Here is a 27,702-nt window from a genome sequence, read left to right on the forward strand (position 1 = left end):
ATTTCTAAGAAGGCAGAGGAAATCATTTTGGAGACGCTAAAAAACTGCCTTCCTGTGTGACCGTCACACTTGATACTTTCCTGTTTTCCCTTTGATTTAGAGTAGGAAGTCTGCTCTTCTGTAAACAGCTGTGACCTAAAAGCTCTTACATCTCTTACCATGTGTCAAAAGTAAAGAAGGAATGCTGTTGAAACTAATTTGTTTAACTTTATCAATCCATAAGAGAGTATTTGACCTACCACTTCATAACATACCCACATGGCCCTCTTAGCCCTTCACATTTATAATTTCATTTAATCATTTAAATCACTTATCAAATTGTGCATTCACTCATTCATTCATTCAAAATATGTTTATTTAGCATCTATATATGCTAGGGACTGATCTTATTAGATCTATTTTACAGATGAGAAAAATAAATAACAGAAAGATTAAATAACATGGCCAAAGTCACATAGCTAGTTATGAGTTTGCATAGTTAATGTCAGATGTGTTACCAGTTCTCAGGTACCCTAAATCCCAATTTTATTGTTTGTACACTTACAAGTATCCTATGATTGGAGTAACTCATCCTCCATGCTCTGCAATATTGTTAGGCCAAATCTTACTTGGGTTCTTGAGGCTATTGAGAGAACCTTAATTGTTTCTCAAAAATGTAGGTCCTCGTGCTCCTGCCAATATTCAAGTCTCTTTTGACAGTGGTGCTCTGAAAGCGTCTGTTTCTTGGGCACCAACAGAAGGAGCTTTCAACTATACTGTGATGGCTTTGAGTGACTTTTCTAAGCTGAGCTGTAGTACAACTTTCAGTTCCTGCACCATCTCCTCTCTCCAGTGTGGAACCGAGTACCTGATTTCAGTTTTAGCAAGTAATGATGCCGGATCTAGCGGATCAACTTCAGCAGTGACCCTGAAAACTGGTATGTAAACAAGAGTGAGATCACTGGGGGGGTTGGCAAGCCAAAGTGACTGCCATTAGGGAAACAAATAATCACATGACGATGTTCCAGAATGCTCTAGAACAAGCAAAAATGAAAGCCTGGTCTAAATGAAAGCATAGAGTTGAACATTCTGATGAGTTTGAATACTGTTGATAGTAAACCAGATCTTGTGCATTGGAAAAAACACTTTGAAAATTAGGAGGCCTGGTTCCTATTCCAGACCTTTCACTAATTAGTTTATTTTCTTTTGCATTTGTAAAGTTGTAAATATTCTAAGATCCAGTTTGAGTGATACACAGCTCTAGCTGTGCAGTACAGATAATGGCCTGGTGGGAGCTATTTTTTTAAGATAAAGATGGAATGTCTACAGTTTGGAATATGTATTTAGATATCTTCCCACTTTCATTCTTATCAAAGAGATAAAGACACATATGTAAAGGTCTATACTTCAATTTAGAAATATCTGTGTGTTTGGGGGATAAGAACTGACATTTAGTGAAGAGCTACTATGCAAAGATGCAAAGAAAATCTCTTGCAGTACTCTCAAAACTTTATTTTTTATTTATTGGCTGCATTGGGTCTTCGTTGCTATGCTCAGACTTTCTGTAGCTGTGGAGAGCAGGGGCTACTCTTCATTGCAGTGCACGGGCTTCTTATTGCAATGGCTTCTCTTGTTGCGGATCACAGGCTCTAGGCTCGCAGACTTCAGTAGCTGCAGTGCATGGGCTCAGTGGTTGTGGCTCATGGGCTCTAGAGCACAGGCTCAGTAGTTGTGGCTCATGGTCTCTAGAGTACAGGCTCAGCAGTTGTGGTGCACGGGCTTAGTTGCTCCACGGCATGTGGGAGCTTCCCGGACCAGGGCTCGAACCCCTGTCCCCTGCGTTGGCAGGCAGATTCTTAACCACTGCGCCATCAGGGAAGCCCCTCACAACTGTTTATTATTTATCATTTCCTAGTTGCTTGCGCACCTGGAGGAGTGACGATCCAAGAAGCGCCCCCTGGCCACCTGTCTGTGGCTTGGTCCAGTGTGGATCTGGGTGATTACTACGTGGCCTTTGTGAAGAGTGACGATGGCTTGGAAGTACACTGCAACACCTCCCTCACCCAGTGCAATTTCTTATCTGAGTGTGGCTTCACTTACTTTATTAGTGTTTTTGCCTATAACAAGGCAGGGCAGAGTCCTTTGGGGGATGTGTTTAATTATACCACAGGTGAGTTGCCCTTGATGCTTATAGCGGGAGTTCTGAGTTCACTACACTCAGCAGCAGAATGGATCACCCATGGCACTTATTGACTCACATAGACCACCTGGGAGCCATTCTAGGGCCCAGAATGAAAGTGAATCTCTTCTTTCACATTCATTCCAGACTAGGGAATTTAAACTTCTCAGACTCAAGCTTAACAAGAATGCAAGGTTTAGGAGTGAAAAGAAGGGAAAGAATGTTGTTATTCAAGCTTGCTCTGAAAAGTTGAACCCTCCACCAAGACCTACTCAGTGTTCAGCCCTGAGCTGAATGCTGAAGGGGAGGTAATCCTTAGGTCTCAGAGTTCACTCTTTCCCCAAGCCCAGAAAACAGAAATGCAAAGATGCTACATGCTGTGGAAGGCTTTGGAGTAGGACCTCTGGGTTTAAGTCCTAACTTGACCACCAACTCATTTGTAAAATGGGAATGATGACGTCCACCTTGCTAAATAAGTGCCTAGTATCTGCCACTGCAAAATGGGACAAATAATAATGAGAACATGAATATGAAAAGGTCTTTGTATGTGAGAAAAGCACAATGCAAATATTTTTATTAGCATCGTAATTACTGTAATGATTATTCTCCACTAGCCTTGGGTCTTCAAAGGGCTGGGAGTATGTTTTATTTATCTGTTCATCCTGAATGCTTATCCTAGTGTGACTGGCATATAGGAGATGCTCGATTTTTAAAGAATGAATGGAGTAGCTTAAAATTAACTATATTTACAAACAAGAACACTATAATATAATTATATAAATAAAAATACAAGCTGGATTACAATACCTTTTTACCAGGATGAGGGAATCAAATAATTGGTACCTTTGGAATTTGGAGTAAGAGGCTATCAATAATGTCTCAAGAGCACGGGAGGGCCATCCAGAGGGAGTGGCCTTGAACTGTATTCTTAAGGATGGATGGAATGTAGGTGGGGCAAGAGCATTCCAAAGAAACCCCATGTGAGTTGGACATTTGTCAGAATTTGTCCGTAAGGTAATGTAGGGCCTCTTCTAAATTCTACTAATACAATGCTTCCTCCCCTCCTCCTTCCCCCAGTTTTATCTAGTTTAGTGTCTGGAAAGACTGATAGGATCTGGAAGTTAGACTAAACATGATTTTGTCAGGCAGAAGAACGGAACCTCATTCTAGTAGTGTGGACACAGTCTTTGAGGCATAGGGAAATAAAGTTATGTGTGGGGTGAGGTATTGAGGAGTCTGGTGAGTCAGAGGATGTGGGGAGGGGCAGCTGGACATGTAGACTGGGTAGAGCTTGTGATAACATTGAATGTCGTGCATAGAGAATTTATCCTCTATTTAGTGTGTGTTAGGCCAGGATGGGAGCTGGCCAGCCTGTAGGAGATTCTTATTTATTTTTGGCAGCAGTGCTTGGCATGTGTTCCCCGACCAGGGATCAAACCCACGCTCCCTGCAGTGGAAGTATGGAGTCTTAACCACTGGACCGCCAAGGAAGTCCCTGTAGGAGATTCTTGCAGTGACTTAAGAGGATAGCACAGAGGCTCTAGGCTCCGGGACACCAGGACTCAATATCCCCCTCTGACAGTGGCTCCTGTACTGACCTCCATTCTCTCTGCTCCTGCTTTCAGCTCCCTGTTGTCCCAGTGACATTAACCCTGTGCTGGTGTCCAGTGACACAGTAGAGATCATCTGGTCTCCGGTCCGTGGTGCTGAACTTTATGAAACCAAGGCTGTGGATGGGTTCAAGGTGGTTGAGTGCAATGACACTGCTCCGGCTTGCACCCTTTCTGCTCTAGAGTGTGACACCAAGTACAACATCACAGTGTATTCCTTCAGCGAAGTCCGGGGCAGCAATACATCGTGTACTTCCCGATTTATAACCACAGGTATGGATTTCTTTCACTGATGTCTGAACAGCTCCCCCCAGCTGTGTCCCTCAGGAAGCGCATTCAGCAAGAACAGTAAAAAGGCTAACTGCTATTAGCCACCCTGTGTGGGGACCCTGAGAGCCCCTGTCTTACTAAGGAGAAGCAGAAGAGAAGGTGGAAGAGGGAAAGAGGACAAAAAGGAAACAGGAGACCATGGGGAGAGTGAAAGCTTTTGCCAGTGATTACCTCAGCCATTTACTGCCTCCTGTCTTTGGGGTTCCTGCCTGTATTCACACCATGGAAGTTAAGACCACAAATGTTTGTCTTAATTGTTTTCACTTTTGGAGTTCAAATGGCTCCTGAACGTTTTCCAGTTAGTCCGATGCTATGGGAACCCAATACCATGTGTCCACGTCAACAAGGCTTCCACATGAAAGCTCTATGAATTTGGCCTACATACATGGTATGGTAGAAAGTAATGATCTCATTTGGGGGGAAAAAGTCAGTTTTAGACCAAATGGCACGTGTGATATTTTTGACTCTGACTGTTTCAGTGCATAATCTAAAATCTCTTAGCTCCTTGCAGTCCTGAAATCAAAAATGTTTCGAAGGATGCCTTTCCCATGATTAACGTGCACTGGCGACCCACTAATGATGAGGCCACTTACACGGTGACTGCCCGGGGAGAGAAAGGGCTGCACCAGTGCAGCAGCACGGGGGACTCCTGCACTCTGGGGGCCTTGCCCTGCGGCGCAGTGTTCTCCGTCACCGCTGTGGCCGAAACCCCAGCAGGACGGAGCCTGCCCAGCTACAGTGTGCCCCTGGAAACGGGTATGTAGCAACCACAGTCCGAACCGCGACTTCAGTGGGGTCCTTAGGAATGGTTTTAGGACAAGAACTTTCTTATTTGGTTTACCCTAAGTGTGATAGAAATACCTTAAACTCAGAGAGCCTTTCAAAGAGCCCCAGTCTTAGAAAACTTTCAACGCAGGTTCTGTAAAAGTATCATATGAAGGCTCTAATTTATTCAAACACCGACATCAAAGGAGGAATACATTGACTCTGCAAAAACATTTATTTGACTTCATATTCCCCCATGACACAATCCACTAAAACAACTAGCAAGGGACCAAGTGAGATGGTTATTATTTATTTCTTTGGTTCCGTCCTTTCAAACCTTTCTCTAAAAAATGTTTTCTGAGTTTGTTTCCTAATTGGAGGAAGGGGATAATGGCGTCATCAGGTGGTTGAGAATATTACGTTGTTTGTGCTGCTCAGCACTTAGCAAGGTGCCCGGTGCACAGTAAGAGCTTTAGAAAAGAAAGCTGTTATTGCTTCATAGCATTGTGTGTGAATGAAATTTAGCAAATTACTTAAAGCCTTTGGACATTATTTTCTCATATACAATGATAGATGGCACTTTAGATAAGTTGAAACATAAAAAGCAGCAGAATAGAGACGATGCCAAATATGCAGGAAGATTCCAGATATTCTACATCCTACATAATGGATTTTTGAAACGTTGAGAATTGGTTGTGGTGTTCTTAGCTGGCTAAGAATAGTTTGAGTTTTACATTAACTATGTACTATGAAATGCATGAATAAGGCAAAACAAACTTGATGTACCTCAAAAAAATAAATAATAAAAGAGAGTTAAGAGAAAAAAAAAAGCTTAAAAAAAAAAAGTAAGATATATTGGGAGAAGAAATGAATGCAATCGTTGCTTTAAAATTTGCAACTGGAATTGTTCAAGTTGGAGAACAGCAAAGGGTTTCTTTCTTATTCTGAAAAAAATTGGGGAGAATCTCACATTACCCACAGCCAGTTATTGCACTGCATTCTTGGGAAAAGCACCCGCTATATAGAGTGATGTTAAGTAATGTATCAGAGGGAATGTGCCTTTACTTCACAAAAGGAAATTTTTGAATTTTTTTTTTTAATATTTATTTATTTGGTTATGCCAAGTCTTAGTTGCGACAGGCAGGCTCCTTAGTTGCGGCTCCAGGGCTCCTTAGTTGTGACATGCAAACTCAGTTGTAGCATGCATGTGGGATCTAGTTCCCTGACCAGGGGTTGAACTCCGGCCCTTGTATTGGGAGCTCAGAGTCTTATCCACTGCCCCACCAGGAAAGTCCCTAAAGTTTTTTTAACTTATCTTTTTCTGAAGTACAGTTGATGTACAATGTTATATAAGTTACAATACAGTGATTCACAATTTTTAAAGATTATATTCCATTTACAGTTATTAAGGACTTTTTTTTTAAAAAATTTATTTATTTATTTATCAGCTGCATTGGGTCTTTGTTGCTGCACACGGGCTTTCTCTAGTTGCTGAGAGCAGGGGCTACTCTTCATTGTGGTGCGCAAGCTCCTCATTGTAGTGGCTTCTCTTGTTGTGGAGCATGGGCCCTAGGCACATGGGCTTCAATAGTTGCGGCACGTGGGCTCAATAGTTGTGGCACACAGGCTTAGTTGCTCCATGGCATGTGGAATCTTCCCAGAGCAGGGCTCGAACCTGTGTCCCCTGCATTGGCAGGCAGATTCTTTAGCACTGCGCCACCTAGGAAGTCCCTATTAAGGACATTTTGATTAACAGTTGAATGTTTGCAAAGTTTAGGATATTGAATGCAACATAAGCAAAATACCATACTTGGTTATTTTTCACAAATAACCCTCAGTGGAAATAAATCCCCAATTTTTTCTCTTTCCCCATTTAAGTGCCGTGCTGTCCAGCTGGTCTGACAGTAACTCAGGTCACCCAATCCGTAATCAACGTTAGCTGGACTGTTGGGACCGGCGCCCAAACCTATGTGACAGTTCTGGAGTCACACACTGGACAGTCTAAGTGTCACACCCATCAAAACCACTGCCTCCTGGGATGCATCACATGCGGCATCAATTACACAGTGGCATTAAAAGCAATTAGTGCCACTGGGTTGACTGCGGACTGCGCCTACCAAAGTTATTCCTCTAGTAAGTGAATTCCAAACTCTAGCTTTAGAGCAGGGGTCCCCAACCCCCGGGCTGAGGACCGGTACTGGTCCAAGGCCTGTTAGGAACTGGGCTGCGCAGCAGGCAGTGAGCGGCGGGGTAGCGTGTGAAGCTTCATCTGCCGCTCCCCATCACTCCCCCTCGCTCTCATTACCACCTGCACCATCACTCCCATTACTGCCTGAATCATATTCCCCCCCTCCCCCGTGGAAAAATTGTCTTCCATGAAACCAGTCCCTGGTGCCAAAGAGGTTGGGGACTGCTGCTCTAGTGTATCAACAAGGACTTTGACTATTATAGATCCAGACATAGCCTTTCCGTCTCATTTAAAAAGATGCTCCATCTCCACCAAGCTTGCATGGTAAGTTCAGATTAGTTTTTTAAATGTTTACAGTTTTCCTCTTGATTTAGAAGCTTCCTCAAAGCTTCAGAGGCTTCTGTTAGTAGTTGGTGAATTAACTTCCCTGGTAACAAGGTTCAGGTGTACTTTTTCTGAAAGTAGGATAGGTTTTTATATGACCCAGCTACCTGCAGCACAGCACAACACAGTCTGGCAGAGTTTACAGAAAGCATTTAGATCACACATTCTATTTGGCTTGAAATTTTTTCTTTCTCATTATTATTATGCTACTATCTCTCTCTTCTAAACCACTCCAGCTTCTTCTATGGTTTCTTATTTCAACAGGCTGAAAGAGCACAGTATTTCATCTTGTTTTTCACAAAGACCAAACCATTAGGGAATAGCGGGGGAAGTAGGGAGTGGTACAGGGTTAGAAAATAAGATTTCTCTGGTGTGATTCTAGTCCACTGAAGTGGCTGCTTGGAGCACTGTTTCGGAAAAAACTCTGGAGGATGCCTTGCAGGCTTAATAGGAAAGAGTACAATGACCAGTTAGCTGTATCTGCCCCGGGGCATGGGGTGGGAGAGTTGAAATATAATTTTGGCATCCCAAAGGTAGTAGAGTGAGTCTTCAATCAGGAGTCTAAAGACATGGCTTCTTAAGCTGTGCTGCCTTGTCTTATTCTCTGGTTCTGTTTCCTCATTGGTAAGAGAAATAGGAATGACCATGATGTGAAAGCATTTAAAATGTGCTACACGTACATAAGTGGTTTATGAGTTGACCCATTAGCTTTCATTAGACTTGCTGCCTAATTTCTCACCATGATATCCAGTTCTGGAAATATGGCCCACTGCTTATCTCTACTTCTAAATAAACCTTTTTTTTTTGAAAGACTAAATCAAAGGAGCCTAATTATCTATAACTGAAATTTTAATTCTTATATGATAGCACCTTCATTTTAGTTACTGAGGAATCTACCAATTGACACCTAATACGTGGTTTGTTCAAGGTATTCAGGAAAAGAGAAAGGAAACATACCCAGTCAGCTAGCACGGATGAAGTGTGGACCCGTGACAGACGTCACGCTACTCAGCTCAGCCAAATAGGTCTTTTCAGTTAAAGCTGAAAGCAGTTAATTATATTTAAATTGAATCCCACTAAAATCATATGAAAGTAGGGCAGCATGAGGAATCTTGACAAGAATTCTATGCATTTGACTCATAAAGTTTGAGTCACATACACTCCGTATCTGCCAACCATGGACTCTTGGACCCACCATTGTTCTCTGTTAGAAACTCATGCCTCACCTCACCCTCATACACGGATTTCTAATCATGTGGCCCACCACAGAAAGAAACTGAGTACACCCTCAAATCTTGCTCTGATCATTTATTATTTAGAGTAGGCTACTTATGTTGTTTCCCCATAGTAACAAAGGCCAGGTTTGTGGTAACAGTGGAATAGTGATATGCCTGTTTGTGTTTGTTTTATCCTTCAGGTGCCTGTTGCCCTTTGGGGGTGAAATTATATAGGCTGGGCCCGAATGGCATCCGGATCTACTGGCAGGCCTCCAGGGGCTCTGCCAATTACAGCACTGACCTCTATGGTTCCAAAGGCATTTTCATGTGTGCCCCAAGCGCTGGCCTCAGTTTCTGTGATGTCACTGAGATACCCTGTGGGGATGTATATACGGTGATGGTCTCACCAGTTGCTGAGACAGGACTGAAGCTTACTTTCTGTCCAAAAAAAATATATTCAGGTAGGGCAAGTTATGACCCTTTATTTAAAACTAACCCTCAACTTAAACTGTGAATTAAGACTCAGAGTATTCACACTTATTTGCTATGTAGGAAGGTCAAAGAAGGCATGACATTTCTACATCCTGCAGGCAGATTCTGGTGACTAGGGACCCCAAGCTTCTTTGGAATTATGATACTTTATTATCATTTGATTTGGAGATATCAAATCTCTCTCATCCCTCTCTCTCTCTTCTCCTTCAGAAAAAGGACCAGAGGCTTGCTGCTTAAACAGCAAAGCAGACTTTAAAATGATTTTCTGCTTTGAGATTTGCGGAGAGATTTGTAACATAGCATTAGAGATGATGACAGACAAACTTGAATGTTTGAAATTAAGAGACTTGAACCTTTATTTGCACAGATTCACACTTATGACTGAGGGAGAGCTGGGGGATCAGAAAACAACAAATTTATAAATCATAAGCTAGGTTTGGAAATATGAGTGAGCAGACAGTCTGTGATCACAAAACATGACTGTCAGCCACTGCCATCTCACTAGAGCTGGCAGAAAAGCATTAGCAATTCTCCTTCTCTGTATTCCAGCACCTTCTGCTACCTTGCCCAGAGCATATGCGCGTATTTTTCATGTATTTCTAAAGTAAAATAAAATAAAATAGACGATGAAGCCCTAGAGCTTTGCAGGTGAACACAGGAAGAGGAATAAATATTGGCTTAGAAAACTTTACTAATAACCAGAATTTAAAATTTCCAGTTATGGGTTGGTGACCAGAAGGTTCAAGATGGCTCACGGTGATGGAACCAGGCCAGGTCCTCTTCAGGGAGTGTTTGCACTGTCCTTGGCTGTCATGCTCTGACTCCTTGCTTTTTCATTATCTTGTCCAGAGAACAAGCTGGCCCAAAGCATGGCTGATATGGAAAGGGACAGGAACAGGTTGTTGGGGTGAGGATGGGCTCTTAGGAAGAAGAGCCTACAGCTCAATAATAATACTTCATTATATTTGCATAATGTTCTGAAATTTATCAAGTGTTTTCATATTCAATATTTCACTGAATGCTCAAAATAACTCTATGAGTTAGGGTCCACAGATTTTATTATCTCCAATTTATAAATGAGAAAACTAAGGTTCAGAGGCTCCCAAATCTCCAAACATTTTATCTCTACTGAGAGATATGACCCAGGCCTTTCAACTCCTCAGGGCCACAGGGAATTTCTGATCTTCTGCAGTTTCTGATCTTCTGTCATCCTTATTTCAAGTATTCAAGCTGAAAATCCTGGAATCAGCTTCCCTCTCCCTCACCCTCCATGTCTTAGTAGTCTCCCAACCCTGTCCCGTTCACTCCATGATGGTTTCTAAATCCAACTTTTCATTCCTATAGCTACTTCAGTATTTCAGGGTCTCATTACCTCTCCCCTCTACTGCTACACTGGTTTTTTCCTCCTGCCCTCTTGTCAGTCTTCATACTATCACCAGAGTTGACATTCCAGGACACTGACCCAATTGTCTTTCTTTCATGCTTCAAAATCCTCGGAAATTTTCTATTGCCCCATGGAATAAAATTCAATCCTCTGAGCATGGCATTTAAGGTGCCTTACCATCTGTCTTTCTACACCTGCACTATCCAATAGAAATTTAAAGCAAGTTTGAAAAATTTTTAATTTCTAGTGGCCACGTTAAAGCAGCAAAAAGAAATAGGTGAAATTAGTTTAACAGTATATTTTAGTTAATTCCAATATATCCAGAATATTCTAATTTTCAACATGGAATCAATATAAAACTTTTGTATATTTTTTCCATACTAAGTCTTCAAAATCTTGTGTGTGTTTATTTAACACAGCGCCTCTCAGTTCAGACTAGCCACATTTGGAATGCTCATAGCTACATGTGGTGGGTGGCTACTGTATTGGACAGTACAATTCTAGGCTCATTCCACAACATCCCTCCTGAGAAGACTCCATTCTCTAGTCTAGTCACATGCAATCATTCACACACACCTGCCCTTGCCACACACGCATAGCATGCCACACACGCATAGCATGCCACATCATGCTTTTGAACTAATGCAGCACTCCTCTCTTTGCCTGGAATTCCACTCCACCTCAACCAAGGGAACTCCACCAGCCCAAATACCCCCCCGCTGAAGTCTTCTCCAATTCTCATAGTCTGGGTTCATCTTTTCCCTCCCTGCTTTATGACTCCACATCATCCTTATCTTCACTACACCGTTATTACTGAGTTGGATGTGTGTTACTTCTGCTAAATGGTAATCTCGCTGTCTCTCAGCACTTTGCGTGTAACAGTTGCCCAATATATTTTAAGTTAAAAAAAGAACGAATGAGTTTATGTGTTTATCTATGATCATACAGCCAGTAAGTGAGTGCTGGAAGTCTTTGTTCTTTCTCCTACTTCATACTCAATTCAACCCTTAGAGAGTCATTTCTCTGATGGTTCATTAGTTGGAACTCTGATACCCTTTGGTGGGGTGCCATCTCAAGCCTGTAGCCATTTCACTCTAGTAAGGGCTGGGTGTTTAGACTCAAGTTAGGGAATCTACCTTTGCTCTAACTCACTGGTATAAACCATGCACTTAGGGGAAGATTTTTGTTTTGGGGGTTTTTTTCCCCAATGTCAGTGATGCCTTACTTTTATAATTAGGATGATATTGTAAATGATAATAACGATAATATTTATTGAGTGCCGTGCGCCAGACACTGTTCTAAGGGCTTTATGTGTATTAACTCTATTGATCCTTAAAACAACCCTATGGGGTTGTCATTCTTATTCTTACCACTTAACAGATAAACTGAGGTACAGAAAAGTGAAATAACTTGTCTGAGTTCATACTGTTAACAGGTATCTCCTTCTGTTACCACCCAAGCTGGTTCTTACTCATCCTTTGGTTAAATTTCCTATTATTCTTTCTTAAATTAAATCTTCACCATCTCAAATACAACAATAAATATATTTTAATTATTTTTTAAAAAATTAATTTATCAAGTAATTTATTTTTTTATTGGCTGTGTTGGGTCTTCATTGCTGTGTCTGGGCTTCCTCTAGTTGGGTGAGCGGGGGCTACTCTTCGTTGTGGTGCGTGGGCTTCTCACTGCAGTGGCTTTTCTTGTTGCAGAGCATGGGCTCTAGGTGTGTGGGCTCCAGTAGTTGTGGCACTCAGGCTCAGTAGTTGTGGCACGTGGGCTTAGTTGCTCCACTGGCATGTGGGATCTTCCCAGACTAGGGCTCACACCCGTGTCCCCTGAATTGGCAGGCAGATTCTTAACCACTGCGCCATCAAGGAAGTCCAATAAATATATTTTAAATGCTTGTGTTTTTATTTGTTATAGTAACCTGCTCTGGAAGTACACTTGGAATGGGTAAGTCGTTTTTCTCATGAATACAACACAAAGGAATTTTTGTTGTTGCTCTTTAGGGTGACAAGTCAGGATCAAAGCTGACTCAAATTAGAAAGGCAAATACTTTCTGTGATGCAAGGGGTTCTTGCCTCTCCCATAAGTTTTTCTCCCCTATTAGATTCCACCAGTGGAGATGAACTCCTTTGGATTCTGAATTTTTTTTCAGTCTTCCAAGGTCCCACAGGAAAATGTAAATATATTTCAGAGAGGCAGCAGCTTCATCCCTCACTTCAGAGAGTGGTTCCCAGCCCTGCTGTACACTGAGTCACTTTGAGAGCTTAAAAGAAATTGATGCCTGGGCTCTATCCCCAGAAAGTCTGATTTAATTAGTCTGGGGTAAAGTCTGGGCATCAGGATTTTTAAAAGCTCCTTGGGTGATTCTAAAGCTCCAAGGCTAAGAACTGCTGCTTGAGAGCAGACCTTCTCAAACCTTATTGTGCATACAAATCACCTGGGGTTTTGTTAAAACCAGATTCTGATTTAGTAGGTGTAGGGAAGATCTGAGACGCTGTACTTCTAACAAGGTCCAGGTGATGCTGGTGACTGCTGCTGCTGTTCTGACCACACTTTCCATAGCCGGGCGTTAGAATCTCTTAACGGCCTGTAGAGAGCTAGGGTGTCTGTTTCTGTTTGCATGGGTGGATATGGCCAGCCGAGGAAAAGCAGTGCTGAAAGGGCAGCTGGAATAAGGATAACCTTCACTGCCACTCAGGTGTGCTCGGGGCTGATCCTGTCTAAGCTATTCTGGGGGCCCCACGGAGGCTATTCTTGGCTGGGGCTGCAGAGATAGTCACACAGAGCTGTGTGTGCCCACCCAGGAAGTAGCATGTGCTGCTTCACCAGGAGTCTTTGCTACACTCTTCTAGGAGGCCTGCTTGATTTGCGGTCTTGGGAAAACCCAAGGGAATATGATCAACCCCAAAGTACAGACAGGACATGTACACACACACACACACACACACACACACACAATCAGACATGGCTGACTTCAGAGAGTGTGAGTGGAAATGAAGCCTTCCTACCAGTAAACCCCACCAGACAGCCTACCAGCCTGGGCCAGCTCCCCTCCAACACTTCCTTCCACTGGCAGGACACATGCTTCTCTTCGCTGCCTGTTCTCTATTTCCTCTCCTAGTCCAGTACTTCCCTGAGCACAGCAGGACACATGCTTTCTAATAATTGCCCCACCTGCAGGTCTGAAATACGAATAATCCCTATTAATTTTTAAAGAGTTTCTGTTTCCAGTGACTACAGGGAAACAGACCTGGCTTATTAAAAACAAACCGTGAGGAAAGTTCTAAATTATAAAAAATTACTTTTAAAAACTCCCAAAGTACTAATGACTGTAAGCCCTGGTCTTATGTACATGGGCCTGGGTCTGCATTCTTGGAAACTATTTCCAGTATTATGGCCATTTTAAATCAGTGTTTCCCCTGAGCCATAGAAGGGTATGTAGAAGTGTCTTGAGGGCCCCTCGGAGGCGAGGAGTGGTATATTATATACTGGTCTTTCCTAAGATTTTGTTTTGTTGTTGTTGTTGTTGTTGGCCATGCCATGCTGCATGCAGAATCCTAGTTCCCTGAGCAGGGATTGAACTCATGCCCCCTGCATTGGGAGCATAGAGTCTTAACCACTGGACTGCCAGGGAAGTCCCTTTCCTAAGATTTTGTTAGAGAAAGAGTTGCAATACTTTTTTCTTAAAATGCTTGAAAACCATCACTCTTAGACCTTGCTATTCATCAGCATCACCAAGAAAGCTTGTTCAAAATGCACAATCTTAGGCCCCACCCAGATTTCCTAAATCCCCAGGTGATTGACATGCATATTCAAGTTTGAGGATCACTGCTTAGGTATCAGCGCTCAAACTGTGGTGTGTATCAGAATCTTTTGGAGAGATGATAAAGGATGTAGAGGCCTAGGCCTGCTGAAGTGGGTAAGACCTGGGCCTCCGTAGTTCTATCAGGTTCCCAGGTGATTCTGACACTCTCCAAGTTTGAGAAGCACTGCTCCAGGTCACTACTCTCCCCTTCCTCTGTCCCTCTGGGCTGGCCCTGATCATTGCTTCTCCCTTCCTCAGCAAGTTTCAGTCTTCAACCTGAAGAGATCTGACCCTCCCTTTAAGGAGATCCTTCTAGAAATCCTGCAAGACTTTCAAAAATGAGAGTATTTGGGGGCCACATCATAGGGAATTCACTACATTAAAGGAGAAATTCTAAACTGCTGTCCAATTTCAGCATCTCTCCTCTCTGTACACAGGACTAGTCAGATTAGGTCCCTGGCTAACATGGGGCCTCCAGATATGCTAAGGGAAGCCTTGGGAATCTTGTTGCTCTAAGACTTTTGGTCTTTCTTGACTCTTGGATTATCCTAAAGCTTTTCAACAGCATGAACGGATCTTTTAAGAGATAGATCTGGATTCAATCCTGCCACTATCCCATACCCTGAGGCAAGTTGCTTCAATTCTACGTGTGGTTTGCCTTATCTGAAAATTGGAACAAACTCCTCATAAGATGTTATGAAGATTAGAGGAGACATAAATTGTTGGACACAACAACAGGCCCAAAGTAAGCTCAATTAATAAAGGCCTGGGGGTAGAGAGGAAAGTTCTTTGTCCTGGGTCAGTAGTCTGAGCTCAAAGAGACTCTGGGGGAGGATTCATTTCAAGAAGCAGGAGAGAGAACACCCTGGTTAGTCAGAACCTGCTGATCAGTTTCTTTTTGCCCTTTGAACAGTTCAGATTATCTTAATTTTCTGCTTACTTGCTGTGAAGTGCTGCAGAAATAGAATTTCAAATTGAAAATGCTAATCTGAACCTCAGAGACATTTGAGGGCTTTTTAATTTAAGAAAATGTCTGAATATTTAATGCATTTTGTGGCTTCTTCCCTTCTTTGCCTTTTCAGTGATTTACAGAGGGAAGAGAAACGCAGAATGATATAGTGAGCCACGGATAAAAACAGAGACTTGACTAGTGAGTAATTTAAATTGAAATGGTATGATTCAAAGACAAAGGTTTTTTTCTTTGCTTTAAAAAAATTCTTCCCATATCTTTTGCAGAGTTTCCTTAATCGTTAGTGTGATTAGAGATGGAAAAGATCTATTAGAATCTATCTCTAGGATAGGACAAGCTCTTTTGGCCTTTAGAAGAACCACTCTGACTCTACTTTCTGAGGGCAAGGTCAGGTATGTCCTCACCTGCACAGGAGTTCAAGATCTGCTGCAGAGAGGCCTCAGGAGAGAAATGAATCCAGAAAGTCCTCTGGAAGCCTGCCAGAGTGAGCCAGCACACTGGGAAAGTTCTGGAAATGTGAAAGGTCTCTTAGCAGAAATTCTTTGAGATTTCACATCCAGACATACTACAGACTTCAACACATCCACTTCACGAGTGTTTCATCCACCCCAGCATCTGCCATGCAGCCCTCTAACCATTCAAGAGTTGGAAGCGTCCATTCCCAGAGAAGTTCACTTACCCAGGATGAACCTCCACCAGGACTTCGGCTGAGGTTGGATGGCAGCAGCTGCCAGGGCCACCTGTAGTAACAAACACCTCATCTCACGTTAGGAGGGAGCTGAACCACTTGCAGGCTGTGCCAAGCCTAAGCATAGTGTGATGAGACCTCTGTGTGGGTGTGTGGGAAAGCAGAGCTGTTGGTCTGTTGCGGAAAGGATTGCGGTCATGGTTTGAATGAGCAAAGACTTCAGATGGAGGGACAGCCAGGACCAGAACCTCAGATTGTGGCAGAGTGACATGTGCATCACTGGGGGAAGGACCATCAATCTTGTTGACTGTATCCCCCACTCACACGCTAACTGCTTTTTTATATGTCTTTGGAGAAAAAAGGCAACGATATATAATATAAATCTGTTGTACCTAAAAAAATTTTGTCCTTCGAGCGCCAGTAACCTTATTAAAAGGTAGTGAGAGTAGGACTCGTATAACACACACATAACTAAAGCGTTTACTCTGCAGAAGCATAGCTGTGGAACTAAGCATGTCCGTAGTTAGGAACAACCATAAAACTCTGCCCAGGGGGAAGTGGAGCGTGGAATTAGGCTTGAGGTACACTGGGAGGGAGCAGCAAACGTCCTTTTCTGTGTCTGCTTTCCCTTTCTGTGTAAGACGGATGAGAGATACTCCCCAGAGCACCTGCACTTGAAAAGGACAGAGACAAAGACATAGATCCCGAAAAATGGAATTTGCTGTGTCAGAGAGCAAACCCAGAGGAGGGTCGAGCTTAGTTCACTTTTGTTCCCAGTTACCAGAGGATGAGCAGGAGTCGGGCTAGGTGCATCGACATCAACTGGGGAACTCATTACTTAATGTAGATTTCCTGGTTTCAGCCCTGGAGGTTCTAACTCAGCAGGTTTGGGACCAGGCCTGGGAATCTATACTTTTAACAAACTCACCAAGTGATTCTGACATATGGCCAGATTTGGGAACCTTAAAAGGCTTGCCTTGGTACGTTCCTCCTTGAAGCAAAATTTCAGTGATGGGAAGCTGAGACATGTTAAAAGATAAACTGAGGCATATTAAAACTTTTTTAAGAGTTTACTTGAGCAGGAATTGATTCAAATTCAGCAGCACCGAATCAGAAATGGTTAGGAGCGCTCCCCTGACAGGTACTGGGGGCGGGGATTGGTGGCGGGAAGGCTTTTATTGAAAAGAGGTGGAAGCACACCAAGGGTATTATTTGATAGACTATAAAGCTATCTCCGATAGCTATATAGCTATAGTGGTTGCCTTATTTGGGAAACCCTAGTTGGCTGTTTGTGATTGGTTGTCCTTAGGTTTTGATTTCTTAACCTTGAGACACTTACAGACGTAGGTTTTGGTTTGCCTACAAAGGTGGCTAAGGTATCAGAACCACCTCAGTCTGATGGCCTCCTTGTTTAATTAATTTAGCAGAAGATAGAGGGCTGTGGCATGTGAGGAAAGATTGGTGAGGAGATCTGGAGGGTTCAGAGTGGGTCCATGCCCTGTGAGGACAACCATGACCTGGGGCAGCGTTCTGGGCTGTGGTTCAGAGCCCGTGTGAGACTGCCTGCCAAGCCCAGTTGCTGGCAGGGGTGCACTCTAAAAAGAGTAGTGTCCATGGCTGACTGCAACAGCCAAAGAGCCAAGGGCAAAGGCCAAATGGAAGGCCAGGACCCCTGGTCCTAGAACACTAGGGGGCTAGGGCCAGTACACTCAAACCCTAAAAATACCAGAACACAGAAAATGAAATGGCCATCTACTTAGCTAGGCATCTAAGTCTGGGTGGATTTGGTCAGAATTTCACAGAAGACAATGTGGTCTACACTGGGTGAACATAAAACTAAAACATCGATTTAGCTCATACTACATGCTTCTAAGTGCTTTTCACATACTCATTTCATTCTCATAATAACACTGTGAGCTAGGTAATAATAGTATTCTTTATACATATAACAAAAAAAGGTCAAGGAATTCATCCATGTTGTCACAGCTGAAACACAAATTATCAGGGGGCCAAGTAAGTATGAAGCATTGATCAGACCAGCTAATCTAGGATATATTTTTATGGAAAATATTTTTCTAGGTTATCATGATTAAGTGATAAATTATTAGAGAAGAAGACCTGGGAATAGGATGGTGAGTGAGTGATCTGCCCTAACCCAAGAGCTTTTACATTCAGTCCTTGGAAGTTTTTTTTTTTTTCAAGCTCTTTATTGGAGTATAATTGCTTTACACTGTTGTGCCAGTTTTTGCTGTACAACAAAGTGAATCAGCTGTATTTATACATATATCCCCATATCCCCTACCTCCCACAACTGCCTCCCACCCTCCCTATCCCAGCCCTCTAAGTCATCACCCATCATTGAGTTGAGCTCCCTGTTTTATGCAGCAGCTTCGCACTAGCCGTCCTTGGTTATTTTAGATATTTATCTGCTCTACAAATTATGTAAAGCAGATCTCTGACCAGCATTGCAGGATTTTACCTTCCATTCTGCTGTGTCATGTTCAGGGAATTCAAATTCTTTGTTCAATCTGTTTAGGCAAACCAACCAGCGGAGACTAGAGAGGCAGCTCAGGGAGGTTATGTGAACCTAGGGGAGCAAGCGAGGGTAGGCAATATGGTGCAATGGAAAGGGCAAGGGTCTTGGAGACATCTTGAGGTCTTATGTGATTTAACTTCTCTGAATCTCAGTTTTCACATCTGTAAAATGGCAATAAAGGTTATACTGTTGGGTTGTTGTGAAGTCTGCTTTGTTATATTCAACACATAAATGCAATGACACTGAAGTGTTTCAAGTCTCACTACTAATAAGAAACAAAGCCAGCATTTGTGGACCCATGTCTATATGCTGCTAACGACCACATTTGCTCCACTACTCCACACTGCCACCATGGAATCTGGCCTTCAGGGGCAGCAATCACAGCTATACCTCATGTGACCCAAGACAAACTTCCAACCCAGAAGGGGCTTTTTGTGTCATTCCCTGGCACCTGGTCATTCTCCTCAAGGGTAGGGGATGGAGGCACTTCTGCCCACCTCACTCCTCTGTCTTGGTTTGACCCTCTAGGGCAAGGAGCTGCATTTTAGAAGGGTGAGTCTGTACTACATCTTTTCCTTAGAGCTGGGGGATCAACCCTGCTATACTAAGCAGAATCCGATTTAAAATTGAAACAGGAGGGGAATATAATGCGTGCAACTGATAAAATTCTGAGCAGTTAAGTCCAATTAAAGCGGGGCTGAAAGAGGCCAGAGCTCCACCGTGGTCCATATAAGCCTTGCACGGTAAAACCACTCATGTTGTAGGTTTTGCTAGAACCCATTTTATGGCTGTTTTGCTTTCTGTGTAGCTCAAGCCTGATTCCCATTCCTTCCCACTGCACCGCTAGCTGTGCATCCTTGGCAAGTTAGTTAACTTCACTAAGCCTCAGGTTCCTTGTCTGGAAGGGTTGCTTTGAGGATCAATGAGATGATCCACTTAGCATGGTGCCTCGCATATAGTAAGCCCTCAGTAGATGTTAGCCCTTATTGTTACTAGTAGTAACTAACCACTTCCACTTCCCTATATGACCAACTTGATTTAAGACCATTGATTCTTTGCAAATCAGTGTGGGAAACCTTAGTTTCTGCCAGTGTATATGATCGTTATGTTACAAGTGGGGGTCTCAGCAACTCAGCTGTTTCAATTCATGATTGATTACTTGTTTTTTTTTTTTGTTTTGTTGTTGTTTGTTTTGTTTTTTGGCCACGCAGCTTGCGAGATCGTAGTTCCCCGACCAGGGAAAGCACGGACTGGACCACCAGGGAATTCCGTGGAGTACTTGGATTTCAAGTCTCAAAAGAACCATCTCAGAAAACAGATCTCTGCCTAAACTTTCTAAGTCTGAGCTCAAATCATCTCCTTTGTGAATCAGCAATAATTCCCTTCTCTTAAATCCTAAAGCATTGATGGCTCCCCCACATGAATTTTTTTCATTGAATAAGTAACTATTGTTTTATTGGTTCATTTATGTATATTGTCATCATTAGGACATTCGCTATTTCAACCAATTTTTGACTGCCTTCAGCATGCCAGGAGCTTCGCTATCTAATTAGATTTTAAATTCTTCAGAAGTGGGTCTATCCTTTCTTTGACTTTCCTGAAAGTCCTGTACAGTTCTGGGCACAGTGGATGGCACCTCATAGTTCTACACAATTATTATGTCGTTGAAAAATGAATAAAATAAACTTTTTGGAGGTTAAATTTTCTATTCGGTACCTGACTGAGTGAAGTCTATTATAAATCGCTTTTCAAAGTGAAGAACTCTTTTGTAAAGCGAAGGATCCCTCCCTTTTTCATGAATCAATGCTTGAATTCGGAATTTCTTAGATGGTACTAGCTCACAATCCATTGGTACGGTTTCGCTTTCTGACATCCCAGGACTTCGAAAATCGGCACACAGCCTCCCGCTAGACGGCGCGCAACCGCCCACGGAGACGCCACCCGCACTGCGCAGCCTCAATCCAGGGGTGGGCGGCAATCCCCTTGCAGGCGCCGTGACGCCCCGGAGGGCGCGGCCCGCGGGTGTGGGCGGGGCGTTCCCCGCAGTGAGGGGCGGGGCCCGCCCGAACTCTCACGCAGATGAAGTAGGTTGCGAGCGGGAGGCGGCGGCTGCTCCTCCGCAGTGTCTGGGAAGATGGCGCCGCCGGTGACGGAACGGGGGCTGAAAAGCGTCGTGTGGCAGAGTGAGTGCGGTGGGGCAGGGGCTGAGTGGGGGAAGGCCAGGAGGCCGCGGCGCCGGGGCCTGCTTTCCTGCCCCAGACCGGCAGTCTCTTGGGGAGCCGCCGCGAGCAGTTGTTGCTTTGCCTCCCGCTTCCCTGTTAGGACTTCTTCCTGCTCTCCTTCGCAGTCCTGCTTCTGGCGGCGCCGGGGATGGGCGGGGTGCGGGAGGACGCGGCCTTCTCGCCGGCGTCCGGCACGGTCTGGGCTGGGCTCTGCCCGGCCTTGGCCCCGAAGCCCCGCCCTGCGCGAGCGGCCCCCGACCCGGCTTTTTCTCCCGGGGCCCCTGCGCGGATCCGCAGCAGCGCTGCCGCCGGGGCCCCGCCAGTCGGCGACGTCTCTCCATCCGAGGCAATCTGAGCACTGTGGTTCTCCATCCCGCCCCTTCCCTTCTCCCTGCACTTGAGTTTCGGGAGACTGCTTATTCTGTGTATTCATCTTAGTATCAGGGAGGGTTTCACAACCGTACTTCACAATGCCTGTCCTTTAAAAAAACAAAAACGAAACCTCGCTGTTAAACAGACGCCTCGTCCCTTCTGGAGGAACCCACTTTCTAAAGAGTTCTTGAGAAGGGACCATCGGAATGATTAAATCTCGGGGCGAAGCTGCACCTTCACCGCCTCCTTTACACTCTGGAAGCCACTCCCTTCTACTAGGACTGTACTGTAATACTTATGGGTTACTGATATCCTGCCATTCTGCTGTATCATCTACGACTGTCATAAATATCACCCCAAACCTAGGTCTGCCAGCTTAGAGAAGGAGTGGAACCGCCAAACAGGAAGAACCATTAATTTGTTTGGCATTGCTGGGCTCAAAGTAATTATGGTCTAGTAGTGGGAAGGGGTAACATCTAATTAGTATTTCTGGCCCCGGCTTGTTGAGCAAGAAACAGAAATAGTGACTGAGTTAACAAAATTCTGGGAGTTACAGGGTTCCTTGTGTAAAATTAAAACTCCAGATCAGTAACTGGCATAGTGCTTAACATATCGGGTACTAAAAACAAGTGTATAAATAGAAGGCGAAAAAAAGCTATCAAAGTATTTTTTAAATTGCATAATTATAAGGTTAGCATTTTGTTTTTTAAAATGTACATGGGTCACTTTTAAGATTTGGTAATGTTTTAAAATCACAGTGGCATTTGAATACATTTATATGAAAATGGGTAATGAATTGTATTATATAAATAATTTCCAAGACGGTCCTTAACATCATTATTTATCAGAAAAAAAAGGTTAATGATAGTAAAGTTGGTGTTGATAACATGGAAACTAGGCAAGAGGGAGTGTTTACAGATAACAAAATTTCCATCTTGTGCTGTTAATTTGAGGTAGCACCAGGATAGCCACATGGAGTGTAAGGTAAAGAAGAGGGGACACTGAATGGAAAGAAAGTGTTATAAGGATTAAAAAAAAATAGTTCTTCGAATTTTTGTGCAAATAGGAACATAACTAAAAGACAAGAGGGTATTCATTCAATATTGAGTAAGTAGAGCGAGAGAGAGAAGCGGGAGCCTCTGAGTTCTATTAGCAAAAGATGACAGAGTCTGAAAGAAATGATGAAGGAATCTCCTCAGAGGTAGGAGAATCATATATTTGACTGGGAAAAGGTTTTGCTAGGTTGAAGGTAGTATGGTTAGGTCAGGATAGAAAGATAAATAACTTAAACTTCAATTTACCTGCAAAGTAGGGAGAAGGGAATTAATATTTTTTGAGCATTACTCTGTGCCAGGCACTATTCTTTACAAATATTAAAACTTAATAGGAATTATTATCTAACAGATGTTAAAGCTGATATACCTATTCTCATAGCTGTGTTATTCTTAATAGACAAAAAGTCAGAACAACCCAAATGCCCGTGGACTGGTGAATGGATAAATAACATGTGCTATGTCCATACAGTGGGATATTATTGGGCAGTAAAAAAGATGGAAATACGGATATTGATGATCCTTGGAAAAGTAATGCCAAATGAAAAAAAGCCGGTTATAAAGAACCACATATGGTATGACTCCATTCATATTAAATGTCCAGAATGGGCAAATCTATAGAGATTAGTAGAAAGTAGATTCGTGGTTGCCATGTCTAGGGAGGATAGGGAGATTCAGGGATGATGGCTAAGGAGACTGGTTTCCTTTTGAAGTAATGAAAATGTTCTAAAATTGATTATGGTTATGAGTGCCCAACTCTGAATATACTGAAAGCCATTTCATTGTACACTTTGGATGAATTATATGATATGTAAATCATATCTCAATAAAGCTATTTTTTAAAAGCCTGATATAACAATTAACTATAGACTCAGTATTCCAACCCAGATCTTTCTGGCTGCAGAGTTAATGTATGACCTGCCCGTGACTTTCTTTTTCTGTTTCTTTAAAGTCTTTATTGAATTTGTTACAATGTTGCTTCTGTTTTATGTTTTGGTTTTTTGGCTGCTTAGGCATGTGGGATTTTAGGCCCCCGGCCAGGGATTGAACCCGCACCCGCTGCATTGGAAGGCTGAGTCTTAACCACGGGAAGTCTCTGTTTTGTGACTTTCTATAATGTTTCAACCTTAGTTCAGAGCCTTATCTTTTGTCCAGACCGTTTGAGTAGCTTCCAAGCCCTTGTTCTTTCTCACTCCAGTTCATCTGGCCAGAATGGTTTTCCTGTAATGGTATTGTGCTGTCATCATGTGGATCTCCTGCTTGAAAAGACCTGCAGAGAGAGACCCTGCCCTGTTGCCTAAAGATGGTTTCAAACACAGTCTCTCTCCCTCTCTCTTCTTTTTTTTTTTAGTTGGCTGCACTGGGTCCTCATTGCTTCACGCAGGCTTTCTGTAGTTGCAGAAGTGGGGTCTGCTCTTTGTTGCGGTGCTCGGGCTTCTCGCTGGCGTTCCTTCTTTTGTTGCAGAGCATGGTATCTAGGCGCACAGGCTTCAGTAGTTGTGGCTCTTGGGCTCTAGAGCGCAGGCTCAGTAGTTGTGGTGCATGGGCTTAGTTGCTCCTCCGCAAGTAGGATCTTCCCCGGACCAGGGCCCAAACCCGTGTTCCCTGCATTAGCAGGCGGATTCCTAACCACTGACCCACCGGGGCAGCCTCACTTACTCTGCTTTTGAATACTTATAACCTGGCTCCAACCTACCTTGTTATCTGCTTTTCCTAGTATAATATTGATGTTCAACTATTCGATACTGTTGACTTCTCACAATCTTCTACCTCCACAACTTGATACTAATTCCACTGTGTAGAATGCTGCTCTTACCCCTATTCTTCACCTATCCAAATTTTAGCCAACCTTCAAGTCTCAGCTCAAACAAGGCAGCTACCTCCATAGCAGGCCTTTCATTTTAATCCAGCATCTTATATTTCTGTAGCATTTAGTTTATCCTTTGCAAGTGGCACGTCTCACTGCTGCCTAATGTGACTCTTGATAAGCTTCTTGAAGGTAGGTCCACTATTGTCTTCTGGAGCTTTAAATTCCAAACAGGCCCTAGCAGAATGTAGTGGATTAGAATGCTTGTTAGCAGTAAACAGTGGGGGGCAGGGGGGGGGGAGTAAACATGGATCAGTTTTATACTTTTCCCCATTTATTCAATAAATATTATTGAATTCCTATGGGAACACAGCAACAGAAAGCAGACAAGTTGCCAGCCTTCTTGAAGCTTGCATTCAAGTGGGGAATAATAGAAAATAAGTATGTAAACAAAGAATAAATGTGATTATTTCAGTCTATGATATCTATATATAGAAAGAGACTGTGCTACGTAGGTGGATTAGGAAAGGTTTCTCTGAGTAGGTGACATTTGAGCTGAGCCCTAAAACATGAGAAGGAATCGGTCTTTAGGGACTACATTAAAGCCACCACCCCCCTTTTTTTTTACATTTTGGCCTTGCCAGCATGTGGGACCCTAATTTCCCCACCAGAGATCAAACCTGTGTCCCCTGTAGTAGAAGCACGGAGTTTTAACCACTGGACTGCCAGAAAAGTCCAAAAATCCCTTTCAAAATTTAATATTTTAAGTGTAAAGGGCTACATTTATTTACAAAACTATTTCCCTTACTTAAAATCAGTAAGTTTATAGTACTTGGTATTTCTCATTTGCCACTTTTTGCTCTAGAGGAGTGGTATTAAAAATATCACTGATAAAAGATATTAAATAAAAATTTGGTGAAGTTCATTTGAAAAACACACAGCAAAACAATAGTAATTAAATCAACCATAAAGCATGTTGAAGGTAATTATGGCGTTTTTTCCCTTATTCAGTACAGCCTATTTTCTTTCGTCTGTAAACAATAGCCTAATGTCTGTAATTCACCTTGTATATTTTAGAGGGAATGTTAGAGAAAATGAACCTAGAAAATTACAAATAAAAGTAATCAGAATGTGTTTATTTGAGCCAAATCTTTACACATTAAATCATAAGCTTTTTGGGTTTTTTTTTCACATTTTTCTTCTAGTCCTTATATAGCTTCAGATATGTTTTTTATTATTTGTCGTTTTGTAACTTGCTTTTTTTAAACACTTAACATTGACATCTTTTTCTTGCTCCGTAATCTTTGTGAGTTAACATTTTTAATCATTCTTTAATACCTTGATGTGGCAAAAAATTTTGATAACAGAAAAGATTGTAAAATAAAATTAATCTTCATCCTTACCCAGACCCCAGACTCCTTGTCCAGAGACAACCACTCAGGTTTCTTATAAATTCCTTGAGGACTTATTTATGCAAATATAGGCATGTATGAAATGTATTTTTGTTTTTGTTTAAATTATGTATCTTTGTTTTATCTTTCTTCATTCTCGTCACTTCTGTAAGTTTATCTAGTTGAGCAAAATTTTCTTCTGCAGTCATGTATTCATTTAAATCAATATTTATTGAGTACCCTGTGCCGCCCACTATTGTAGGTGCATATTCCTTGACCTCCTGTAATTCACAATTCAGTTGGAGGAGACAGGTACACAGATACTGAGTGCTATATTAGCAGCATGAAGTTTCATGGGAGAAGAGAAGGGAAAGGAATTATTTCCTCTCTGGGAGCGGATCAGGGAAGACTCCAAATAGGAGGTAACATTGAAAGGTAGTAGGATTTTGTCAGACAGGTAAGTCTGAGCCAAGACTCAGAGGTGTGAAAGTATGTGATTGTTTATGGAAGAGGGAATAATTCCTTTTGTTTGAGTACTGAGTATTTGTTGCAGGGAATAGGAGGAGGAAGACTAAAAGGTAGGTTGGAGCTAAATTATTTAGATATGCTCTAGTGGTGGGGAGCCATTGAAAATGAAAGGTTTTTTTTCCCTCCTCAAACAGCAGTCATCAGCATTTTAAGGACTTATTAGAACATTGCTGAAAGCAAGTCATTTTCTTGTTCCTAAAGTTTTCATTAACTATAATGCTAATGTAAAGTGCACTAATGCTAAATGTACAGCTGGATAAATTTTTGTTCACGTAACTACAACCTAGATTGAGGTATGGAATGTTTCCAAGCACCCCATAACCCTTCTGAGGCCAAATTCCACCCTTTCCCCCAGAGTAACTACTGTTCTGACTTATATTGCCCATCAAGCAGTTTTCCAGTGGTGGCTTTTTAACTTTACACCCTGATATTTAAGAGAGGAACCCTTCAGACTTTTAATTGTAAAGTATTTATTTGAAGAGTAAATATAGAATTTACTAAATTTCTACCTAGAAATAATTGCTTCAGTATTTGCCTCTGTATATATTTAGTTGGTCTTATGATAGTCCTCAGTTTTCATATTGTTCGTATTGTTTCACACAATTTTTTTTTTTTTTTTTTTTTTGGGGGTACACCAGGTTCAATCATCTGTTTTAATACATATATCCCCGTATTCCCTCCCTTCCTTGACTCGCCCCCCTCGAGTCCCCCCCACCCTCCCCGCCCCAGTCCTCTAAGGCATCTTCCATCCTCGAGTTGGACTCCCTTTGTTATACAACTTCCCACTGACTATTTTACAGTTGGTAGTATATATATATCTGTGCTACTCTCTCGCTTTGTCTCAGTTTCCCCTTCACCCCCCGCCCCCTCCCATACCTCGAGTTCTCCAGTCCATTTTCTGTATCTGCATCCTTGTTCTTGTCACTGAGTTCATCAGTACCATTTTTAGATTCCGTATATGTGAGTTAGCATACAATATTTGTCCTTCTCTTTCTGACTTACTTCACTCTGTATGACAGATTGTAGTTCTATCCACTTCATGACATATAGCTCCATCTCATCCCTTTTTATAGCTGAGTAATATTCCATTGTATATATATGTCACATCTTCTTTATCCATTCATTTGTTGATGGGCATTTAGGTTGCTTCCATGTCCTGGCTATTGTAAATAGTGCTGCAATAAACATTATGGTACAAGTTTCTTTTGGGATTATGGTTTTCTTTGGGTATATGCCCAGGAGTGGGATTACTGGATCATATGGTAGTTCTATTTGTAGTTTTTTAAGGAACCTCCAAATTGTTTTCCATAGTGGCTGTACCAACTTACATTCCCACCAACTTTCACACAATTTTTAAACAGTAAACCTTGAAAGCCCTAAGTGGTCTTTCCCATGCAAATTCAATCTGTTTTTATTCAGCTGGTGATGAGCATTACCTTTGCCTCTGCCCCAGGCCCCTGGGATTACCTTTATAAACATTCTTACCTGTTCATTTCCTGTTTTCCAGACAAATTAGTTTTTCTTGCATTGTTAGTATCAGGTTTATGAGTTTCTCTGTGGTTTAAGATAGTTGCGCAAGTATACCTTTGGCATTGCTGATGCTACACAGTACTTTGTTAGGTCTCCCTTCTTCCTTCCCTTCAATGTTTTCATATCTTCTTCGGTGTTACAGTTTTAAATACATTTCCTTTTAGATATAAGAGAAACAGAAGGAGCAAAGATAGTGTAATTGGTATGAATAGCTCATTAATTGGTTACTATTTGGACTGGTGAAAGACTAATTTAGAGATTAGGTGG

The 27,702-nt window shown here is 42.4% G+C and overlaps 2 protein-coding genes across 10 annotated transcripts in view; both read left to right on the top strand.

Moving 5' to 3' along the window:
* Positions 1–20,146, top strand: part of FNDC7 (fibronectin type III domain containing 7) — a 43,285-nt gene extending 23,139 nt beyond the window's left edge. For 4 of the 8 annotated variants that reach the window (XM_057721956.1, XM_057722131.1, XM_057722213.1 and 1 more), the window contains 9 exons: positions 660–917; positions 1,895–2,149; positions 3,784–4,041; positions 4,600–4,854; positions 6,742–6,996; positions 8,853–9,113; positions 12,452–12,481; positions 15,422–15,489; positions 15,576–18,720. In XM_057721956.1, the coding sequence (XP_057577939.1) occupies positions 660–917; positions 1,895–2,149; positions 3,784–4,041; positions 4,600–4,854; positions 6,742–6,996; positions 8,853–9,113; positions 12,452–12,481; positions 15,422–15,453 (1,604 nt within the window). In that variant the 3' untranslated portion in view covers positions 15,454–15,489; positions 15,576–18,720. Of the gene's footprint in view, positions 1–659; positions 918–1,894; positions 2,150–3,783; positions 4,042–4,599; positions 4,855–6,741; positions 6,997–8,852; positions 9,114–12,451; positions 12,482–15,421; positions 15,490–15,575; positions 18,721–19,744 lie in introns of those variants that run through there. The other 4 variants (XM_057722301.1, XM_057722388.1, XM_057722472.1 and 1 more) reach the window with 4 other exon arrangements.
* A 434-nt stretch (positions 20,147–20,580) lies between these two features.
* Positions 20,581–27,702, top strand: part of STXBP3 (syntaxin binding protein 3) — a 52,611-nt gene continuing 45,489 nt past the window's right edge. The window contains exon 1 of one of the 2 annotated variants that reach the window (XM_057722905.1): positions 20,581–20,716. In XM_057722905.1, the coding sequence (XP_057578888.1) occupies positions 20,668–20,716 (49 nt within the window). In that variant the 5' untranslated portion in view covers positions 20,581–20,667. The remainder of the gene's footprint in view (positions 20,717–27,702) is intronic. The other variant, XM_057722815.1, reaches the window with a different exon arrangement.

This window comes from Hippopotamus amphibius, chromosome 1, assembly GCF_030028045.1.
Source record: "Hippopotamus amphibius kiboko isolate mHipAmp2 chromosome 1, mHipAmp2.hap2, whole genome shotgun sequence".
Taxonomy (NCBI): domain Eukaryota; kingdom Metazoa; phylum Chordata; class Mammalia; order Artiodactyla; family Hippopotamidae; genus Hippopotamus; species Hippopotamus amphibius.